Below are 23848 nucleotides of genomic sequence, written 5' to 3' on the forward strand. Positions count from 1 at the left end.
ATGGAGGTTAGTGTTAGTGTAAAGCCCCGTCAAACTCCCCGCGGAATTCCCGGGTTTACTGTTATTATGTTCAGCTTTGCGGCATTCCCACAAGCAGCCTACACCGTTATTATAACTTAGAGAAGTACTTCTCAGTCGTGTACCCATCGGATCCCCTCATTTCCGCACGTAACTGCGCAGTCTAACACGATGCACAGTCTGTAGTTTTATGCTTTTGCATGCAGAAAACCCACACTGGAACTCGGCAGGGTTTCTTGTGGTTAAAAATATTAACTCCATAACACAACGATTTGCTTCATTTAAATACACAACCCTATCCATACTTTTAAAGGTGGCTTTTAGTTAAATAAGCTGAGTTAGTGGAGTGCAGACAAAAGACAAATACATTTTGCCAGATCTAAATTATATTACGAATGAATGGATTTGCTTTTGTTATTTTTAAGACTACTGAAAGTGAAAGTGTAGAGTTTTTTTATATACCCCTGGGGTTCCACCTGCCCTAATTTGGGAAACAGGTTTGTACTTATCTGAACTGAAAGTAATACATGATTTGCATGTAAAGTAAGTCACGATAATACCACAAATACAGATAATAAAGTAGGTAATATTGGACTATTCAGCCTCCCAATCAGAAAATAAGGTATGCGTGCGCTGAAAGGTTAAAAACAGTGCACTTGGCCTTAATATACAGAATAACATAGAAACATAAAACGAACAATAAATTACTAAAATAAGTAAGACAATTTTACGGATATGTCATCAAGAGTAAACCTTGTTAAACCATGTGTTTATTTACACCTGTTAGCAACAGGTGAGGATGGATCATCTGAATGTAATTAAGAACAATGTTTACATTTGTTGACTGTATTTTTCCCGAAAAGCTCAATGTTTAAGATAATAGTTTTACTTTGCATAAATAATTTTAGTTAAACATTAATTACAAAGCTACAGTACATCAAAATATGAACTTTTTAAAAATAACATTTTATTGGATAAAATCTGTGTAGTGGTCTGAGTAAAACTTTTATTTTGATAGTCAAATGATTTTTTTAAGTAGTCGGTTTGGGCTTTTTATTGACTATTTAAAATAGATGCAACTCAAAATAAAACAGCTTGGGGGCAGTAGCAATTTGTTGGCGTACTGTGGAATTGCATTTTAATATCTATTAATTGACCTCAATTAAACTGCACAATTTAATGATAACACTGCTTTAATAAATAAGGATTTGTTTTGGGATTTAATAAACTCGGACGTTTAAAGTGTACATTCCCCTCCTAACAATCAAGTTTATTTACTACACCCTTTAATCACATTATCAAAATCTGCAAATGAATGTTTTTTAGATTGTCAATATGTCAGTAATCGTGGCATGTCTACCAGAGCTGCTATGTCTACAACCATGTTATATACTTCAGTAAATAAGTAAACTTACAGCTAACCATCTAGACATGAAAAATTTGAAGTCTCAAGGGCATTCCCTGTGAAACTCGTTGGACTGCCTAAAATTTAATGGAATTTACAGTGAAACAGATATGTAAACAGTTTTTTATTAAAAATACTTTAAGTTTTATTTAATGAAAGTCAAGTGGAATTGTTTGCATACTACAAATAATTCCAGGGACAGTAGATACAATACAAATGAAAACAGAAAATGATTTGTAAACCGTAATTTACTGGTATTTAATCTAATAAAAAAACAATAATATGGGGTAATGTTTTATCTTACTGTTATTGTTTTTTTAATTTGCAAATTTCTATTTGATGTCTGCAACACACTCCAAAAAAGTGAGATAAGGCAATGCGAGACCAGGAAGTTTGTGGAATGATATACTTTTTATAGGTAAATTGGTAATAGAGGATACTATCATTACTGAAAATGAAATGGGCATTAAAAAGGCTCAGATGTATAGAATGATGAGTTGTGTTGCATCTCCTGGCCAAAAAACTGCAACAACATAGTTATGTTAACAAATAATGTAATTTGTAAATTTGCTCAGAAAAACCTCTGTGCATAAAAAGCATGGCTTGTAACCTTCAAACACTTACTTCAATAATGTATCCACCAATTTAATTTAAGCAGAAAAAATACGACTGCATCCAAAACACTGGGTCAAGCTCAAGCTGTTTTAAATAGTTCTAGAAATTATGGACATCATGTTCTTCTGTAAAAGAAAAAGATCATTTTGATTGTTAAAACACAAGGTCTGTTAGTGCCATCAATAGCACTAAGGAGCACATATACATTTTGCAGCAACATACATACTCATCTTTTTCAGGGTCATTATAAGAGAGTGCAGGTGCTAGACCGGCCTATTTGCTGTACAGACCTCTCTGTGTTGCACTGGGACACAATGACACCTGATACACTTCATCACTTGGTATCCTCGGTGCCAAAACGTCTTTCAAAGTTTTGAGAGAGGAAGTGGCAACATTTTAAAGTGGTAAATGTTTTATGGCCCCAACTTTTTTTGGAATGGGTTGCAGGCCAGAAATGCAGGATTGGATGTTTATTAACAAATTAAATGAAACTGACCAAATAAAACATGAAATATCTTGGGTTCAAACTGCAATGAAATATAAGTCAAAGTAAATGTAAGAAAGACTACATTTCATAAATTTTTATTTTTAAAGCCAGTGGTGGCTTGAGACTTTTGCACAGTATTGTATGTATTTAAAACTATCTATTTACCTATATATATACCCACATACACAGAAGAAGCCAAAACATGCATGTATACACAGTTATACATGACATTTTATGTACCTTTGAGATGGGTATGTGTGCTATATATAATGTACTGTATATTATATATTAAACAAAGTAGTTAAATACTTTTTTTCTCTTCACTGTAAGATAGGTGTTAATATGTTTTAATGTTATTCCAATTTAAGTTCTAATTAGAGTTCTAAATAAATAAAGTGCACAATCTAAAGAAGCAAAAACCCACCATTTATAACATCAACATTTATTTCACATGGTATAAAACAGATGAGAGGTTTGCATATTGACTCCTCTGGTAACCTTTGATAGGTTTATGTTTTGCTAATTGTATGGTCTACCTTATATACAATGTGATCTTTACATCTTCTACATTTGAACACCAAACCCCTAGTTATTGCTTTTAACTTATACATGTGCTATACTCCTCTAAGTTTGGACCCTGAAATGGAAGGAGACCACAATAAAACATTTTAAATACTCTTTTAATACTTCAGTTAAATATATTTCAGCCATAGAAATATAAAACGAATGTTCATGAATATTCTGTTGAGAAACAGTGCTGGAGGATTAACAGACTATCTAGCTTTTAGAATTAAAATAATATTCTAGTATGCAGCAGTACAGCAGCACTTTATTGAAATAAACTGTCACTGTATGTGTTCTATACATAGATAATTTGTAGTCAACACAGTATAACTGTAAAAATCAATGGGATGTTATGCAGTGCAAAAGATAAGAGTGCTAAAATTGGAGTGTTAATTACACTGGTAAAACTGTAAAAGAAAAATTTAATAATGAAACAAGCAGCATGGAAGTAGCATGAATGTGTGTACATGTGAGAGTACCTAGCTGATGCTCATTTCTTCTCCTCTCTTTATACAAACGCCTACTTAAACAATTAAATAAACCGAGTTTAAGCTTTATAAACACAATTAAACCTGGAGTTAAGAACAATATAAAACAATAATATTAATAATTATAATATAATCTGGATTCTTCAGTGGCAGTTGGCAGATAGAATAATGTCTCTGGCTCAGCAACTTGGCTGTTGGTGCAGCCTCTCTTTGCAATGCAAGGCTGTATTTTGGCTGTCTGTTGGAACCTTCTTTACATGGTAGTGTTCAGTGATATCAGCGGCTGAGCTGGTCAGAAAAAGAGCAGAAAGAGCATAACAGACATAAATAGTTACACATTTTAGTGGAATTTGTTTTAAAAATTATGTAAGCCTAAATCTAACATTTATATTTCACAGTGATGGTCAAAAAAAGCAAATGTCTTTATTCTGAAATAATAAATCTGGGAATTTTGTGATTTTCTTACATGGTACATGTTCCAATATTACAAAATAAATTTAAATCCAAAATGATCCAACTTTTTTACAGTGACTTGCACACATATTTACTTGTTCGTTTTCACATTTATAACATATTCTGAAATAACCTTGACTTCAAATAAAATAGCAGAGTGTGGTAAAAAAAAGTTATAAAAATCATTCACAAATAAGATGCAATAATTAGAGGCATATTTTAAAAGAAGATCTAAAAGAAGGGTTGATATTACAAAATTTTAACATCCCAGCAAAATAAAACCCATTATTAAATTATAGTAAGAAACCAGGACCAGAGATGGTTTTGAAGAGTGTTATTTGGAAGATAACTTTGAAGCAACTAGAGAGATTTATTTGTTTATTTGGATTTTTACCATCATGTTTTACACCCATTGGTTACATCCACGACAGAAACGGAAGTTACTTGTTACACAAGGTTCATCATTTCACAAGGTTATATCGAACACAGTCATTGACAATTTTGTATCTCCAATTCACCTCACTTGCATGTCTTTGGACTGTGGCAGGAAACTGGAGCACCCGGAGTAAACCCACGCAGACACGGGGAGAACATGCAAACTCCACACAGAAAGGACCCGGACCGCCCCACCTGGGAATCGAAACTTCTTGCTGTGAGGCGACAGTGCTACCCACTGAGCCACCATCCCGCCCCGAAGCAACTAGAGAGAACATTTACATTTGCGGCATTTAGTAGACGCTTTTATCCAAAGTGACATACAATTATCACTGAGTACAATTCAAGCAATTGAGGGTTAAGGGCCTTGCTCAGTGGCAAATGACAATGGTGGGGCTTGAACCGGCAACCTTATGATTACTAGTCAAGTACCTTAACCGCTGAGCTACCGCTGCCCAGATATGCTTAAATATGAGAAGCGGTTTACAGGCCAACCATAACCCAGATACAGAAGGCATTATTAAACAGAAACATTAAAAATCCTAAAAGGCATGTTGGAGACTCAGTAAATGTGGGTAAAAACAATTTCTGGTCTAATCAGACAGTCGCTGCTCATCACGCTGAGAACACTGAAGCGTAGTTGGCATCATATTGTGGTGACTTTCTTTCTTAGCAAGGACTAAACAACTGGTCAGAGTTAAATACAAGATGGATAAAGCTAAATGCAGGGCAATCCTAGAAGAAACCTGTTCTAGTCTGCAAGAGACATAAGACTGGTGCAGAGGTTTACCTTTCAACAGAATGGCAACCCTAAGCATATAAGCAAAGGGGATGTTTGAAAACCGAAGAACCTTAATGTTTAAGAATGGCTGAGTCAAAATGCAGATCAGAACCCAGTTTGATTAAGCTTAAATTTACTGTTCCCCAACATCTTCCATTTAGTACGAGCTAATATGATCGTATCAAGAACCATATTCTAGACTTACAACTGTAATTGCATTGAATTGGTTCAATCACAATTCTTTAACAAGTCTCTTGTTTAATTAATCTTTGTGACCTAATCAGCTTAGTGGTTAAAAAACTAACTGGACTCTTGATTGAAAGGTTGCTAGTTCAAGTCGCACCAAGTTGTCACTGTTGCACTCTGGAGCAAGGCTTTAACAAGACTCTACATTGCTTGCACTGTAATGGCTTTGTCATCTTCTAAACACCATAACTGTATTAAAAAATAGTGTGCACATTTAACACGTAATAAAATCAAATCTTAACAATCCTAAAGATCTAACGCTAAAAAATGTAGATAGAATCAAGGGAAGCAAATACTTATACAAGGCACAATACATGCCTTTAAAAAAAGGTGCAATTAAAAGATTTATGAGCGGTCTGGCTGCAAATTATGAAGTTTAATCAAAAAGCTAATTACTGTTCTCTTTTAAGCATTTCCTCTAAGGTGCTGATTTACAATGCCACAAAATAAACAGCACTAATGTCTAAGTGGGTTACATGTAATTTAGTAAAACATGATTAAAAAATAATCCTCAAACATATGGAACAATGTGTAAATATGGTGTTTGCTTGTTCTTACTGAGCATGCTAGTTTTAGATCTTATTCCGAACAGGCTGTCACGTAGCCAGTGCGAGCAAAAATTTAAGCTGTTAAAAACACCAAGTGATAATACCAAGTTGTAGTTGTAATTAAGTGACAGCTTACTTACTATCTTTTTTTTATTTTTTAAACATCCTTAAAGTCGGACAAGCGCCCAGGCATTAAGAAACTGACATGCACTGACATGCTTTTCTTTCTTTTTTAAATAAATAGGACTGCATAAAATAAATTACTATAAAATTTTTAGTCCCAGTGAAAAACCTCCTCTGATACACTACACTTACCTGTATTAATATATTAATATTGCTATTTAATATGTTTTTGTGGGACATGGCACGCATGACCATGCAGTATTCAGTCTTGCACAGACCTCTAAAACATAATGGCATTGTAAGATAAGCAATGACTGTATTATTTTGGCCTTTGAATCTGTTAATATGCAGTCAAGGTACTAATTTTAATTTGTTATTTAACAGTGTAGTTGCATGAATCCTAACCTGTATTTTGCACCGTAAAGGTAAAACATTTTTTAAATTCCTTTTTTTGGAAAAAAAACCTGACATTATATACATTCACACACAGACAAGCCTGAAACAAAAATGTGAAAAAATAAAACACATGTTTACAGTTTTAACACATTTTGGCACACGTGTTAAAATACACACAAAACACACAACTGTCCAACACATGTATGTGTTGTATGTGTTAAGACATATTGCAGAATGCTGTGGTTAACTTATTGCTAACCTGTTTCTTTCACCAACACAGAAACATTAAACTAGAGGTAAATTAGACTTAAACAGGTACAGTAAAACTAATGTGCAGACAAAATGTATTGTTCCAATATTTGCTTATTAAAATTTTTTTCCTTGGAAAACTCATGATACAGGTGTCTGAACGCTGCACATTTTTCACCTGGTATTAAAGCTGTTTCTGAGATTACCAGCAGAAACCTTGGAGTGTTTTTTTCAACTTTTATCATGGCTCACAAAGCAGCTCAGTTTCCCTGTGCTGTGGCATGTAAAGTAATTTTTTTCTTAACAGTTACTGATAATTTTGCATATGATAAGTGGAGAGTATTTGTTAGTACGAATAATTCAGCGCTAGAAGGGCACATCTGGGCTTTAGGAAAGACTAGTGACAGTGAGAGAAATGCTTAGAAACAATGTTAGCAGACTCAAAGGCACTAGTACTGAGGCACTAGAGCCTTCATAGCAGGCCAACTGGGTGATGTCTCTGCGACAAGCCGTAGGGCTAAGCATCAAACCTTTCAGCGACTCACCTGCTGAGAAACCTATTAATAACACTGCTCTGGTTATAGAAGATTCTCAGCTTCAACACATGCAAAATGCTCCCCCCATAGAGACACTATCAACCAGCTGTATTTCGGGGGCCAGGGCGCCCGACGTCAGAGAAAATGAGTCCAGAGTCTGGGTTTAACATGCTGGCTAATGTTAAACGTAATAGGGTACACTAATACATGGAAAGGTATTATGGCACAGAGAAATGAATTTGAAGTAGTTCTGCAGAAAGGTTGCAGATGTCAGACCACTAGTTAAGCTATTTAACAGAGTTAAATAATCCAAGGATTTAAAAATGAAATTGTTTTAATAATGGTAATTTTAATCTATGCGATAAGAGAGAGAGAAGTTCCAATTGGCCATAACTTAATTGGGTTCAAAAAATTAAGGAAAAGCAATTTTATTGTTTAGGAATTTATTCTTTAGACTTCTAACTGCACCAAGTAGATTTAGATTTTTTTTTCCTTATTTTTATGTACTAGACTACAGTTTAACTACAAAATGTATCCTAAATAATACAAAGAATTCTTGCATGATTTATATTGATTCCTTTAGTAGAATATTTAGTAGAATTAAATGCTACCCTGTTGCTTTGCATATACTGTGAATAGATTCTGCATGAATGCATCTAGACAACGTTCAGGACAGTAGGACAGGGTCTAAGTTTGGTGATTAGGGCTTACTGTAATGTTTCGCCACTACACACACATGAAGTGAGAACCATCAGGAAGCTGCGGTGGGGAAGAAGGAAGAGATGAAGAGCTTGGAGATTGAGGCGAGCTGGAAATGTTGTTCACTGCAAACCATTTAACAAGAAACAAAACAAAAAAGCCACAATAAACAGCCAAAACATAACAAGCTGTTAATAATGCACATACATAACATGTGAGAACACACTTAACGAGCGCAACACACACAAATGGTCAAATAGACAGGGAGACAAATAGACAGGTTCAAAGACAAACTACAAAATTCAAAAAGTAACATAAAGCCGTAACACGTTTGCTGAATAAATATGCCTACGCTTTCTATTAAGCCCATACTCAGAAGTCTTGTTTAACATGTTTATAATACTTGAAAACTAATAAAACGTCCATATGAGCAATCCTTAAAGTGGGGAAAAAGTGCCAATACTCCTCTTATTCACATGTTGGCATGTGTATCAGCATTAAGCAACAATAAGCAATAATACTTAATAATAATTAAGTATTACATTCAGAATTAACAGTACTTTGACTAGCATTAACGTTATTTATCTTGTACAAGACTTGCCAAGAGAACTGGAACAAGTGAGCGTCACATACTGTCCACTGGGTAATGCAGTTTATATACAGTCATTATAAATGGCCAAGAACCTGATATGGAGAGGGCAGGAGAGGGCAAAAAAGAGCACCTGCAGCATGTGAGAAGTGATGGTACGCAAAAAAGAGTTACGGTAAACCAAAGAGTAAAGCGTAGAATTGACGGTAGTGTGTACTGGTGAGTACCAGCCCACTTTGAGTCCTATTATCAACTATTTAAATGCCTCAAAAAGCATTTATAATATTTTGTCCTGACTTCAAATCATTCTGACAACTGTGACTGCTCATTACAATGATCAGTGTTGCGGTGCACTACCTTTAAAACTAATATTAACCTGTGCATAATTACAAAGCATTGAGTGTTTTAAGTAAATGAATGATTTGCCTCTGCTGTTACTGGCAATGGAATAAATTATTAGAATAGAGACACACTATTTTCATACACTCTTTTTTATTTACACATCCTAGTCAGTTATTACACAATATATGCCTTACTGCACTTTTTATGTCTACTAAGAACCTTGCTTTAATGCTTTGTATAAAAAGGCTTGCAAAATTAAATATTAAAACCATGTAAACCTTAAAAATTTATTTATATCATATAAACATTACTAAATACCAGCTATTAAGCTCCCCTGTACTGTGCTTTAATTCAGCCACACTATGCTAATGGTATTTAAATTATATTATACTTGAATCTCATATTTCACTGCCTTAAGCAACCACTTGCTTGTAAAGTGCCATGATTATTAGCGTACATATATACTCTGGGAGCACTTAATTAGGAACTGCTGTCTTAAATGTAAATTCATTGGCCATTTTATGAGTAACACCTACCATATGGATACAATGTGTGGGTAGACATTTACTGACTGAAGTCCATCTGTTGTTCTGTTAACTTTCTCACCCCTCTCAATGAATATTGAAGGACCAATTCATGCAGCACTTCAACAATACTAACAAGTTAATGGCGTGTTAGTGTGTATTGTACTAAAATGTGTGCAACAGCTGCAACAGTCTTGATGGTATTTTTAAACACCTCACTGTCAATAATGGGAGCCTGGAATATAGAGCCTGGAAAGTGTTCACTGATAAAAGACTAGAGGAAGAATCACACACAGTATGCATAAAAAAGAAGATAGATTTAGGATTTGTTCCTACTAAGAAGCCAGTAGCAATATATAAAAATTCCAACAACACAGCTGAAACTGGTACCCTCATACTAAGAATGCTTCATCACCCAAATAATATACAATCAGTGGAAATCCTATGGGGTCCCTTTCTATTAATGGATAGGGTAGGTGGGGTTAACAGAATATACAGAACAACAGATGGGCTACAGTCAGTAATTGTATAACCACGCAGTGCATCAGTATAGTAGGTGTAGCTCATAAAATGGTTAATAGATTTACATTCAAGGCAGGTGTTCCTAATAAAGTCTTTGGTGACACCATCTACTGACATTTTAATAGGTTAAACAATTGTTTTGCAATTTTGGATGAATTACACATATTTATTTAAACCTTATTGATTTCTATTTATTGCTTTTGGATGCTGTTGGGACAACACTCCCTTATGCATTTTTTATATTGATCTAGCATACTGGGTATTTTAAATGTTTTGCTTCATCAACTTATAATGGATTGCATTTCAGTAAACAACCTATCACCATGTACAAACTCATGTTTACTCACAATTTTATTTAGAAACAGAGCTACACACAGGAAAACCTGGAAACCTGGCTGTGAGCTGAAAATAGACACGTAAATCTGAATTTAAAACTATCTTTTGTTCTTTAAAGTCATTAAATATGAATATGGTGTGTGTTTAAATAATGAGCTTAGAGTTTGAGTACACTAACTTTGCAGTTTAATTATTACAAATAGCACCTGATTAAACAAAATCATGGCATTTCATTTACTCAGCAGATACAAACGAAATTGAGCTTTAGCAAAGTAAGTGGGAAAGAATGCTTAATTTTACCTGAAACCATTGTGCTGACTCTGGAAGTTGTAATATTATGGGAGTCCTTAATGACCCGATCTTGACTCCGTTCGGAGAGATTTTCCTCCTCGTCATTTTCCTCTGTGCCCACTCGCACCAACATTGCTGTCTGCAGGCTAAAAACACACACACAAAAAAACATTAGCTGTGTACACTAGTGATATGTAGAACACAGAATAGACATCATTAGCATCCACCCACCTGTCCTCGGTGAGCAGGGTTTTATGATGGTCTGCTGAAGGTTCTTTCGGTCTCTGCTGCTCTGGGCTTCTGCTGGCTTCACAAACCTTTTCACCAGGCTCAGAGGTGGACAAACATTTATCCTGATTAGAAAGAAGGGGTGATAAAATGTTGCATTGTGGGCTGTGACAGAAGTATAAAGAAAATATGTCCAGTGGAATGTGCTATAGGGTTCAGTATGTGACCATTTTTACAAGCAAAAATGCCTTAGCATTCCAATTTACCCCATTTGTTTTGCAGGTCTCTTTAGAAGTAATTGATGCTCTCAGGTGGTCAGGTTCTCTGGCTGTCATCTCCCTCCTTTTTGTGCCAGTCTAAACATATACAACAACAATGATAGCATGCTAGTAATTACAAATCCCTTTCTGAAAAGAGCACTGTTCAATGTGCTTTCATGAGCTTTCAGCCCTCAACACGTCAACTTTCTAGGGAAACCGGACTTAGCCCATCATCAATCAGAATTATACATCATGACCTGGTGCTGCAACAGTGAAAGAATTTATGAGCAAAGTTATAGGTAAAGGTACAGAGGTCACTTTTTGACTCACAGTATATATGTGACTTTAATAATTACTCTGTGAATACTGAATTTGATGCTTAAGAAATTTATTCCTGGTTCCTTGTTCAATGTTGAATGTTGAAATCTTTTCTTTATACATTTTTCAATTAAATAAATATAAAATAAATAAATAAAGTAATAAAAGCATACGTGGTGCCTTCTATTATATGCTAAAGAGGTTTCTTAAATATTAAAAAATCAATTAGAAGAAAGAGGTGGTGAATAAACAATAACGCTACCTACAGGGTGTAGTGCTACCTGTAGATTGTTCTAATACCTGCAATCCTTTATTATTATAAATAAAGTAAGCAAAATGTGCTACCTGTAAGGTGTAGTAGAAAGGTCTGTCTTTAGTGAAGGAAAGACTGCGAGAAAGTGAGCCATCCTCCCTCCTCCTCTCCCGTTCACGCAGAGTGCCCTGCTGATGCCTCCGAATCCGCTCCATCTGCTCCTCAACACTCATGCGCTGGCGAGTTCCCTCTACACCACTGCTAATCTGATCCACTACACTGTGTGGACGGTCCTGATGAGAACAACAGAGGGAAGCAAGTTAACAAGTACACACACTTGTGTGCATACACAGATGTGGACACACATTAAGAGGTTATGTTCAAGCTTTGTTTCTTTCACACATGCAGGCTTCACACTGTAATTCATAATATTTTATTTCTTTCTTTAGTTGATCGTCTGCATCTTCTGCAAATGTAATGCTGTATTAGTATTATTTCATTCAGACTAATTCAAATATGATTAATCTATAAATCATTAAGAATTTTGCCCTGTTTGTGCAGGATAGAGACAATCAGCATATGGGAAAATTTTCCTTGGTCAATTGAAACAAAAATGAAACTTTTTAGCATAAATGCACAATGTTATATTTGGAGGAAAAAGGAAAAAAACTTTATTCAAACTCTGGAGCATGGTGCTGGGAACATCATGGTTTGGGGCTGCTTTGATTTGTGATTATTCAGGTAACAATACATTCAAGGGTGTGTTAAAATATTTATTTATTATCTTATTATTATTGAAGCTGAGTGATGCAAAAGACAGTGACTCAAAGCTCACAAGTAAATTAAAGATAATATGTGTTTTGGAATGGCCAAGTCAGAGTGCTGTAAACTGCTATGAAGATGACGTGACATGAGCTAAGAAGGGCATATCATCCTCCTGGATGATATGCAAATTATATTTACAGCTACAGGATGCGTTTGATGGAGGTGATTGCTGCTAAGGAGGTATCCACAGTTTATTAAATGCAAGGGTTCACATAATTTTTCTCCCTGCACTGTGAATGTTTACTCAGTGTGTTCAATAAAAGATAAACAGTGCAACTGTTTGTTTATTAGTTTAGTCAGATTGTGTTTGTCTATAATAATGACTTGGATGTCAGTCAGACCACATATTATTAAGACTCACAAATAGGACTTATAAAGGTTCACTTGCTTTTTCTTGCAACTGTAATTCACAGTAAAATGACATTAAAAGAATGAATGTTAGCTTAACAGTTTTAGTTAAGTGTATAAAAAGGGACTTACTGTTTTGGGTTCAGGCTTCTTGCTCTTCCTCAAAGTCACATATGAGGCGATAGTGGAGGACACTGGCATGGGCGACTTTGTCCTGGGGCTTGCTACTCTCACAGGATAGGACACACCTAGAAAAAAAAAGACAGAAATATGTGGGGTTTAGTAATGATTACAGGAGAACTGGATTTGGTTTGTTATGCAGAAAAGTGTTTAAGTACCGTTAGAACCAGAGGGCTCTTTCTCAGTAGCTTGTTCAGATTTGTCCTCTCCATTGCTCTCATCTACCTCAGTGACAGTAGTCAGTTCTGGTTCACTTTTGTACAGCCTGTAGTCTGGGCCCTGAGGGTACATTACAATTTTATAGCATTCTACACATTATAAATTTATAGAACTCTATTACTCACATATCTGGGTGTACGCACACACATACACATGTGACTAAAAATGTATGTTGGATAAAATGACCAATGACCAGATGATGTTTAAATGGTGGCCCATTCTTGGCACTGCAATGACATGAACATGGTAATGATAAGGTGGCTGTTCTGGTATGAAAGTCCTACCAAAACTGCACCTGATAGACTTATACAAGAACATCACACAGTACGATGTCATTTTGATTATAGTCATTATAATGCACAGAATGGTCAATCAACAAAATGATATCTGATTAGTCTGGGTCTTTAGGGGTCCATTTCAATTGATAAACTGGAGTAATGTGTTGGTGGCAAAGTCTGGCAATAGATGGGCTACAATCAGTAATTCCCAGTATACCCACAAAGTTCATCTGTATGGATGGTGTACCTTTTAAAGTAATCAATAAATATTGAATCTACATTACTCCTTTTTTGTTCTGGCCATCTTGTAAACTTGCTTAGTGATCATCATCTTAACCCATGGGATTTTTAGCATTTTTCTGAAGCCTGAATATACTGTGTGTGTACTATGGATTGACATCACATTGTGGATTACAATATCAGGAGCTAGTCTGAGGGCATTGGAGGAAGCTGACCCATCTGGGCAGCCGACCGCCGCAGAGCGATGACAGCATAGTGACATGACATGAATAGGCTTGTTTCGCTACCCTGTGACGCTGTGTGAGCAGCAGGACAAGTAGAGGTAGTGGAAGGCTATACATGTCTCAAAATATTTGCCCCTTAACATAATAAGCTGTTTTCAGTTAAACATTATGAACTCAAGCATGGAAAACTCAGTGGGTAGCACAGCGTAAACAGATGACGTTATGTTGGGGGCATGGGATGGAATGGAAAGTTGGGATGGAAGATTGAGCTGACTCTTACGCTATGGCTGCCATTGCGCTGGACACCTTTGCGTTCCTCTGGCTGGTGAGAGGTTGTGCGAGGTGGATGAAATTGGGCAGAGCTGGGATAAGGCTTGGGGGGCAGGCACAGGTGCTCTCTGCCCTCATACACATGTGGAAGTGGAGGGCGTGGGGGCAATAAGCCTGACGCCTATGGATCACAAAGATCACAAATCCTGGTCTAGTGATGTGTTTGAAGGTATATAGTAGAGCTTAATTAATACACTGCTATCACTACATTCATTTTACTCATCCGTCTGGTTCTTTACAGTAGTACTTTCTAAAAGGTGTCCTACAGCCAAGCGCTAAATACCCTAATCATTCCTTTCCTGAACATTGTTTACTGTACATTTTTATACTGCAATGCTTCATGCTGGTAAAATGCATTTGTACCACAGGTACCTAAACTGTATTTGTTGTTATATACTTTTTAACAAAACATGGAAATGTTTTAATCTCTATACATTTACAAGCTACATACAGTGTATCACAAAAGTGAGTACACCCCTCACATTTCTGCAAATATTTTATTATATCTTTTCATGGGACAACACTATAAAAATAAAACTTGGATATAACTTAAGAGTAGTCAGTGTACAGCTTGTATAGCAGTGTAGATTTACTGTCTTCTGAAAATAACTCAACACACAGCCATTAATGTCTAAATGGCTGGCAACATAAGTGAGTACACCCCACAGTGAACATGTCCAAATTGTGCCCAAAGTGTCAATATTTTGTGTGACCACCATTATTATCCAGCACTGCCTTAACCCTCCTGGGCATGGAATTCACCAGAGCTGCACAGGTTGCTACTGGAATCCTCTTCCACTCCTCCATGATGACATCACGGAGCTGGTGGATGTTAGACACCTTGAACTCCTCCACCTTCCACTTGAGGATGCGCCACAGGTGCTCAATTGGGTTTAGTCCATCACCTTTACCTTCAGCTTCCTCAGCGAGGCAGTTGTCATCTTGGAGGTTGTGTTTGGGGTCGTTATCCTGTTGAAAAACTGCCATGAGGCCCAGTTTTCGAAGGGAGGGGATCATGCTCTGTTTCAGAATGTCACAGTACATGTTGGAATTCATGTTTCCCTCAATGAACTGCAGCTCCCCAGTGCCAGCAACACTCATGCAGCCCAAGACCATGATGCTACCCCCACCATGCTTGACTGTAGGCAAGATACAGTTGTCTTGGTACTTCTCACCAGGGCGCCGCCACACATGCTGGACACCATCTGAGCCAAACAAGTTTATCTTGGTCTCGTCAGACCACAGGGCATTCCAGTAATCCATGTTCTTGGACTGCTTGTCTTCAGCAAACTGTTTGAAAAAAATTTGGCCACCATGCTGTAGTTCAGTTTCAGGGTGTTAGCAATCTTCTTATAGCCCAGGCCATCTTTGTGGAGAGCAACAATTCTATTTCTCACATCCTCAGAGAGTTCTTTGCCATGAGGTGCCATGTTGAATATCCAGTGGCCAGTATGAGAGAATTGTACCCAAAACACCAAATTTAACAGCCCTGCTTCCCATTTACACCTGGGACCTTGACACATGACACCAGGGAGGGACAACGACACATTTGGGCACAATTTGGACATGTTCACTGTGGGGTGTACTCACTTATGTTGCCAGCCATTTAGACATTAATGGCTGTGTGTTGAGTTATTTTCAGAAGACAGTAAATCTACACTGCTATACAAGTTGTACACTGACTACTCTAAGTTATATCCAAGTTTCATGTCTATAGTGTTGTCCCATGAAAAGATATAATGAAATATTTGCAGAAATGTGAGGGGTGTACTCACTTTTGTGATACACTGTACATACATAAGAGTAATTATCTAGACTAAAAAACAATTAATCAAGACAAAGTCCCATTAGCAATAGTTTATCCACTGGGCTTGGTTTTATAGTGCAAACTCCTGTGAAGTGTTGCGTCGTGTACATACCTCACTCTTTTGAAGACTGGAGAGTGAAGAATCTAAAAAAAAACAATGCAGTATTAGGAGAGAATTAGGAGTAAAAACATCAGAATACAATAAAATGTTGCTTGTGTTTTATTTGAAAAAGAAAAATGATGAAAGTCACACTTGTATCAGTGCTTCTCTTTGGCTTATTCTTGTACAGTGCGTCCATGACATCCTGAATTCTCCACAACTCCTTCTGAATCTGTACATGCTGCTGACTGGGGGGCTCTGTCTGTAAGCACACATACGTACATTACTCTTGTTTTTTTTAATGTTTTTATTTGTTTGGTCATTTTATGTTCAAACATTTTAAGGTTAGTGTACCTGCGGACTGCCAAGTGCCTCCAACTGTTCCAGCAGGTTCTTCTTTGCTGAAATGACATCAGCCTCTAGCTTATCATACTCCTTCCAGCTTCGATCCAGCTCCTGCAAAAATGTTTGGATCATATAAAATATGTTTCAGACTTTTGTAATCTATGTCAGCCCCAGCTGTTTAATGGGGTTTAGATCAAAACATAATTTTTGTCATTTTAGGTACTCCAGTGTTACATTCATTCATATATGCAGGCTACTTTCCACTCAGGATTGGTGGGACCCCAGTGGATAGCGAGTAGCTTCAGCAACCTCGGAGTACACATCTCTGAGGACCTGACCTGGACTCGACACGCTCTAGTTCAGGTGAAAAAAGTCAGACAACGGTTATACCACCTGAGACAGCTGAGCAAAATTAGGTTTTCCCCAGTGATTCTGAAAACTTTCCATTCAGAGGAGCTGACTGACTTATCTTGTCCTTTTCTCTTTTTCAATTAGACAACTGGACACACTAATTTATAGATCAACTGAAAAATACAACGATTAAAATGAGAAATCTGAGACAGTAAAATTAAATATAGCTCAGAGTATTTTTTTCATGGCACCAGTGTTAATTTCATTGACGAATGATTTTCGTCATAGTTTTCGTCAACGAACCTTTTTTTCATGACGAAAACGAGACGATGACTAAATAAAAACTACATAAAAGGATAAAAACTATGACGAAATGAATCGACACTTTCGTCAACGAATAAAAACGAGACGAAAATGTTTGGCAGGGATGACATCCAATCAGAACTGATTTAGTTTTGTGGAAGGTAGGGACAAGTTAGGAAGAGATCCAATCAGAACTACTTTAGCGTATGTGGAGAGGCGGGACAAGCCGGGTAGCCATCCAATCAGTACTAATCTTTTGCAGTACCGCGTCAAGACCACACTCGCACAAATTTGATCTAAACCCGGGAAGACCAGACTAGACTGTGAACTGTCTTTACTCATGGAACTAGGTCAACTCCACAATGTCAACAGGGAGAAAGAGGAGAGCCGATATATGGACACATTTCTCATTTGATGTCGTGAAAAACAAGACGATGTGTAAACCATGTGGGGCGACGATCTCGGGTAAAAACGACATCTGGCAGCAGTGCAGTATAATGGCATCATAATGGCACTGCTGCTTTTACGGTACCCAGTTTTATAAAAAATTTAATATGCAATTAGTTATAAACAATGCATATATTTTTCAGGCAGAGCAGGCCTACTGGTCATTAATATTTTGTTATTGTTATGCTCAATAAGCAGGGTCAGGTAAATAAAGATGTTGTTTGAAATAAGTTAAATCTGTTTTTGTGTGTATTGCACATTCAAACATTAATAATATTCCATAACTGGTTAAAAATGTTTCATTTTGTGTAAGTGTATATAATGACTTAAATAATTTAAGGGAACTGATGAAAAAGCATTTACATTTTACACCCTTTATATTTATTTTAGGGCGGCACGGTGGCTAAGTGGGTAACACTGTCGCCTCACAGCAAGAAGGTCCTGGGTTCGAACCCCAGGTGGGGCGGTCCGGGTCCTTTCTGTGTGGAGTTTGCATGTTCTCCCCGTGTCAGCGTGAGTTTCCTCCGGGTGCTCCGGTTTCCTCCCACAGTCCAAAGACGTGCAAGTGAGGTGAATTGAAGATACTAAATTTGTCCATGACTGTGTTCGATATAACCTTGTGTAAATGAATAACTACCGTTCCTGTCATGAATGTAACCAATGTGTAAAAACATGACGTTAAAATCCTAATAAACAAACAAACAAACATGTACGTATTTTAGTCGACTGAATCGACTGTAGATTTAGTCGACTATATTCTTATGATAATTAGTCGACTAAAACTAGACTAAAACAATTCAGATGACTAAATTATGACTAAAACTAAATTAAATTTTTGTCAAAAGACTATGACTAAAACTAAATCAAAATTTGCTGTCAAAATTAACACTGCATGGCACTAAAACTTTTCAAATAAACACATTGATTTATATTTCATTACTCTGATGAAACTCTAATAAATAACACAAACATACAAAAGAGGAAAAAGTATTTTGCTAGTAAGTTGGCATGTCTTAACACACTTAAAACTTTGTAAAATCAGGGTCTGATTAGTTAATCAAAAACAACTGCCAAGAAGAAAAAAAAAGGCCAATATGCACCAGTCTTATTCTGTTTTTCTGTGTTGTCTTAATTATTTAAAGATTCTTGGAAAACAAATCTTCACAGCAACACATTGTAATGCAGTGTGCTGGGTGCATGTCTGATAATGCTAAAGTGTATGATTGTATTCTGTGTGAGAATGCTGTTCACTCACAGTGTTGACTCGAGACACTTCTCTACAGGTGCTGAGGAGGCCGCTCTGCAGTACGTCTCTCTGCTGGATGAGGCTCTGCACAGCTGCTGGATTATTAGCACTAATCTCAATCTCTTGACTTGCTGACAGAAGGGCGGTTTCCAGAGTGTGCTATACAGGCAAAAAACACCCAGACAAACATATATACACTGTAACAATTTAAGTCTTGGGAAACCGGTTCTAATTTTTTAATTCATGTGTTTCAGCCAAAACAATAGTTAAGAGTTGTAATAAATCAATTATATAAAGGATATTATATGCTTCCAAATGTGCAGCAACAGTTTAGGGAAGGCCCTTTCCTGTTCCAACATGACTGTGACCCAGTGCAAAAAGCAAGGGCTTTCAGTCTCACTGAACAGCTTTAGAATGAACTGGAACATTAATTAAAGCTTTCTTGACCAACACCAGTGCCCAGCAATACAAATGCACTTTTGACTGAATGGGCACAAACTCCAGCAGTCATACTACAAAGTCTTGTGAGAAGTCTTTTCAAAAGAGTGGCTGTTGTTATAGCTGAAAAGATCACAGAGGCCATTCTATTTCCATTTCTAGTTTAATGTCCAGTAAACTCATGATCAGGTGTCCAAATACTTTTGGCCAAATAAGCTTGGACTTTCCACATAGTTCTTAACTTTTTTTTAGAACTAAAAAGCTAATAAAGCAAACAATTGTGAGTGGGTAAAAAGTTCAGATTTACCTTCTCTCTATGAAGCTGCTGTAGCTTTTCTTCTTGTGCCTGTACAACCTTGCCTTGTTCACACAACCTGCTAAGTTTAGTCTGAAACAACAAATTCAGATTTGATTATATAACATTCTTATTATGATGTACAGTGCTAAACAAAATGTTTAAGATATGTTTAATGCTGACTGTAGTAGTAGCAGATATGTATTAATTATATCATTAAACATTATCATATTCTTCATCATTTACAGTATATCATTCAACATTCCTATTAGACAGTAACTAAAGACAAAGTCCCCATGCCACTGGCATACAGTGCATACAGCATCCAGTGTGGCACAAGACAGCTCATTTTGTGCATTTAAATTCTCAATTAACTTGAAACAATGTTTCAAATCTAGTGATTGTGAAGACTATTTAAGTATACAGAATTGTCCTTGTGACTGTTGTATGGTGCATTATTATACTGGATGTAGCCAATATAAGATGGTAATCTGCGGCCTTAAAGGGATACACGAGATGAGAAACAATAATTAATTTTATTGTGGAATTTTAAAGAAGCTGGTATGAGGGGGTCCAATGTGTGGCAAGAAAAAATTTCCCCCACCATTACAACAGATTCTTGTGGCCAGTAAATGATAACTATGCTAACAACAAATGCATTACATCTGTTACATCATTACATCAACTTTACATCACACGATAAAAGGAACAAATTACTCAAGAATTCCACTTGTATCTATTAAAAGGTGGCAGGAGAATATGGGCTCTGTCCAGTTTTGTAGCTAGATAAAGAGATAGGTAGATTTATAGGACAACATCTTTTCCCCAGAAACCCCATGTCTGTTTCAGCAGGACAATGCCAGGCCTCATTCTACTTAAGTTTCAACAGTGTGGCTTTGTAGACAGTCTGCAGTCCAGATCTGTCTCCTACTGAAAATTTATGGTTTATCCTAAAGAGGAGAATCGGATGAAGGAAGAACGGACTCTCCAGCAGATCAAGTCTTATATACATAATTATTGCAATAACGGGCAAAAAATCTACTTGCAAAACTGCAACTATTAGTATCTTCAGTTGACAAATGCTTAAAAAGTATAATTTTAAAAAATGTGATGTGACCCAGTGGTAAACATGCCTCTATTCCAGCTTTGTGTGTGTGTGTGTGTGTGGCAGGCATCAATTTCTAAATGTATATTTAACAAATAGAATTACATTATCATTAAAAGCAGTGAACATCTTTTTTTTTGTCCTTTTGTCTGTTGAATAAAGGTTTAAGTAAATTAACAAATTACAGTTTTGTTGCATTTTTAGCAAGTGTTGCAACTTTTCTGAAAATAGGGTTTAGTACAAGAGTAAAAATAGAAGCTTCTATAGATTAAAATTTACTAAAGAAATCTTCATCCCATGTTAATTATTTATTAATTTATTTTTTAAAATAGCTAACATAGGAGAATTTTAATACCAGAGACTTTAGCAACAGTTGGAATATTATTGTGAACTTACATCAATGTCGAGTTCCTCAGTTCTGTAACCATACATGTTCTCCCGGTATCCATCAAGACCAATCTGCAACAATAAAAAAATAGTTAAATATATGGCTGGAATCACTTCATGTTTGATACAAACCTTTAGGTGGCTAGAACTACTCATAGCCTCCAGTAATAAAATCCAATTCAGTGCAGGGAAAATAAAAATAACATAATGGTACAATCATGTGGTATTGCTTCAGTTCAATCGATAAAACAGTATCTTCCCCAATTGTTTAGATTTTAAAAAGTGTTACAGAATAATGTTTAGCCACTGAATCAAATTTTATATAGTACAGATATGGGTCAATGACATAATGTGTATCTAATCGGCCATCCTTTTTCTGTTTCTGCCCCCCCAAAGGGTAAAAACGTCAGATGGTGCAACAATTCCAAATTGTCTACCAAAAATTGTAACACGCAGCATAATAGCACATCTTGATACTAGTCTAATAATTGTAAAACTTTTGTCCCTAAAGTCAGATGTTTGGGACACAACTAAATATGCCTGAAACACATACAAAAAAGTTAGGACAGGGGCAAATAAAGGTGAAAAGTTTATAGAATATCCAAGACTGTTTTGAAACATTTCATTATAAGCAGGTGGACAGGTGAGGTTGTGATTGGGTATAAAGGAAGAATCAACCAAAGTCACAGTCTTTGCAAGCAGTGGTAGCTTAGTGCTTAAGGTACTGGACTAGTAATCAAAAGGTCGTTGGTTCAAGTCCCACCAACACCAAGTTAACACTGTTGGGGCCCCTAAGCAAGGCCCTTTGTGCCAAACTTTCAAAATAACATTTCTTAACAGAAGATTGCAAATAATTAAGATGTCTGCTGTACCTATTATTGTAAAAAGATTCAGTGAAAACCAATGAAATTTCAGTCAAAGTAGGGCAAGTCCATTAATCATTGAATATGCACAACCTTCAAACCCTTAGACTGCACTGCATGAGAACCCGTTAAGCTGCCATATTAAATATAGCCACATGGTTTAAGGAGTACTTCAGGAAACCATTATCACTTAACACAGTCCACTACTGAATCAAGTAACACAACCTGAAACTCTGTTATGCAAAAGGAAGCCCTTGCATCAATGCAGAAAGGTCGGCAAGTTCTCTGGGCCCAAGCTTATCTCAGTGGAAACTTAGACAGTGGAAACTTAGACAGTGGAAACATGTGGAATTTCAGCAAATGATGCAAAAGCCAACATCTTTCATGGTATGGGGTTGCATCAGTGCTCAAGCCATGTGTGACTTGCATATGTGTAAAGGTATCATTGACAAAAAGGCAAATATTAGGATTTAAGAATGACACATGCTTCTGTAAAGGCAATGTCTTTTCCTCTGAAGTACATGCAAGAAATTTCTGCAAGAAAATGCTAGTCCTTACTGCCTATCAGCAATCCAGATCTGTTTCCTATATTATATGTATTGCACTTTATAAATAAGAAAACAGAATCACAGTGAAAATCTTGAATCAAGTTAGAAAAGGCAAACAATGCACTTGCAAAACAGCAACAAATAGTGCCCTCACTTCCCTACCCATTGAAAAGTGTAATTAATAGGAAAGGTAATGTAACACAGTGGTAAACATGTACCTGTCCCATCTTCTTTTTTAGTGTGCTGCAGGCATGAAATTATACATTTGTTAATATTTACAAAATACATTGCAGTCTTTCTTTGTACTTTTGTCTTTAGTTAAATAAAAGTTCAACAGAATTAATAAATCACAAGTTCTTGTTTTTATTACGTTTTACAAATTGTCCCAACATTTCCTGAAATGGGTTTTGTACAAAAATCAGCCAAACTTTTTGGCTACTTACATAAAACATTTGAAACAATAAATATACACTAAATATGCAAACAAAATGCATATTTTTAATACCACTGACTCACTGTATTTAAACATGCTGTATTTTAAATGCCATATTCAAACATTTCTGCGTCTATCTGTCACTGACCCATATACAAATAGTTGTAATTGTGATAATAACCAATTCTCACATACACTGATGAGAAAGAAAGTAGGGAGTGACAATGAAAGGTTGTCAGCAGCACTTTTATATACATACATGTCTTAAAAGTGGCAGAGGTGGGGCATGTCATCAGCATACACAATGTTTGTAAACTTTTGTTATAGGACACCAGAAGCACTAAGGGACATACACATTTAGACACAAGCTTCCTTATAAAAATACTACACAAACTACCACAGAATGCAGCAGACAAATTATATAAACAATAAGCATGGCTGATGTTTAGATCAACCATCTAGTTCTCAATAAACACTGGTCCTGGATGCTACTAATAGCAGCTGAAAAGTCAAGAGTAGTGAGAGTCTTCTCAGCTAGAAAGATAATGAAGCAAGATCAAATCTAACTGTTTAATGTAGTAAGTAATCTCCTCAGCCCGAATTAACATTTAAATATCTGACATGCTTGTACTGCTCAGGTTCATGGTCAATACAGTCCATTGCAAGGCATCTCACTGTAACTCATTTATTCAAACATATGGGCAAATAAGATTAGTAAATCCACCTACTGGCATGTAGGTTGGAAGACACTGGGGTAGACTGTGGCTGATCAGGTGTACCCGAACAGCCCTAGTGGCCAGATGGGAAAAAAGTAAAGCATATACTTAGTC

The 23848-nt window shown here is 36.4% G+C and overlaps 1 protein-coding gene across 9 annotated transcripts in view; it reads right to left on the reverse strand.

The window, feature by feature from the left end:
* Nucleotides 1-2951: 2951 nt before the first annotated feature.
* plekha5 (pleckstrin homology domain containing, family A member 5) overlaps nt 2952-23848 on the reverse strand; it is a 146633-nt gene continuing 125736 nt past the window's right edge. For 6 of the 9 annotated variants that reach the window (XM_062994627.1, XM_062994626.1, XM_062994625.1 and 3 more), the window contains 14 exons: nt 21184-21246; nt 19695-19775; nt 18959-19108; nt 16612-16713; nt 16411-16519; nt 16270-16301; nt 13218-13338; nt 13012-13127; nt 11799-11999; nt 11142-11231; nt 10879-11000; nt 10657-10793; nt 8056-8168; nt 2952-3865 (listed from right to left, as the gene is read on the reverse strand). In XM_062994627.1, coding sequence (XP_062850697.1) covers nt 8071-8168; nt 10657-10793; nt 10879-11000; nt 11142-11231; nt 11799-11999; nt 13012-13127; nt 13218-13338; nt 16270-16301; nt 16411-16519; nt 16612-16713; nt 18959-19108; nt 19695-19775; nt 21184-21246 — 1422 coding nt within the window. In that variant the 3' untranslated portion in view covers nt 2952-3865; nt 8056-8070. Of the gene's footprint in view, nt 3866-8055; nt 8169-10656; nt 10794-10878; nt 11001-11141; nt 11232-11798; nt 12000-13011; nt 13128-13217; nt 13339-14300; nt 14472-16269; nt 16302-16408; nt 16520-16611; nt 16714-18958; nt 19109-19694; nt 19776-21183; nt 21247-23848 lie in introns of those variants that run through there. The other 3 variants (XM_062994632.1, XM_062994623.1, XM_062994629.1) reach the window with 3 other exon arrangements.

This window comes from Trichomycterus rosablanca, chromosome 1 (genome assembly GCF_030014385.1).
Source record: "Trichomycterus rosablanca isolate fTriRos1 chromosome 1, fTriRos1.hap1, whole genome shotgun sequence".
Taxonomy (NCBI): domain Eukaryota; kingdom Metazoa; phylum Chordata; class Actinopteri; order Siluriformes; family Trichomycteridae; genus Trichomycterus; species Trichomycterus rosablanca.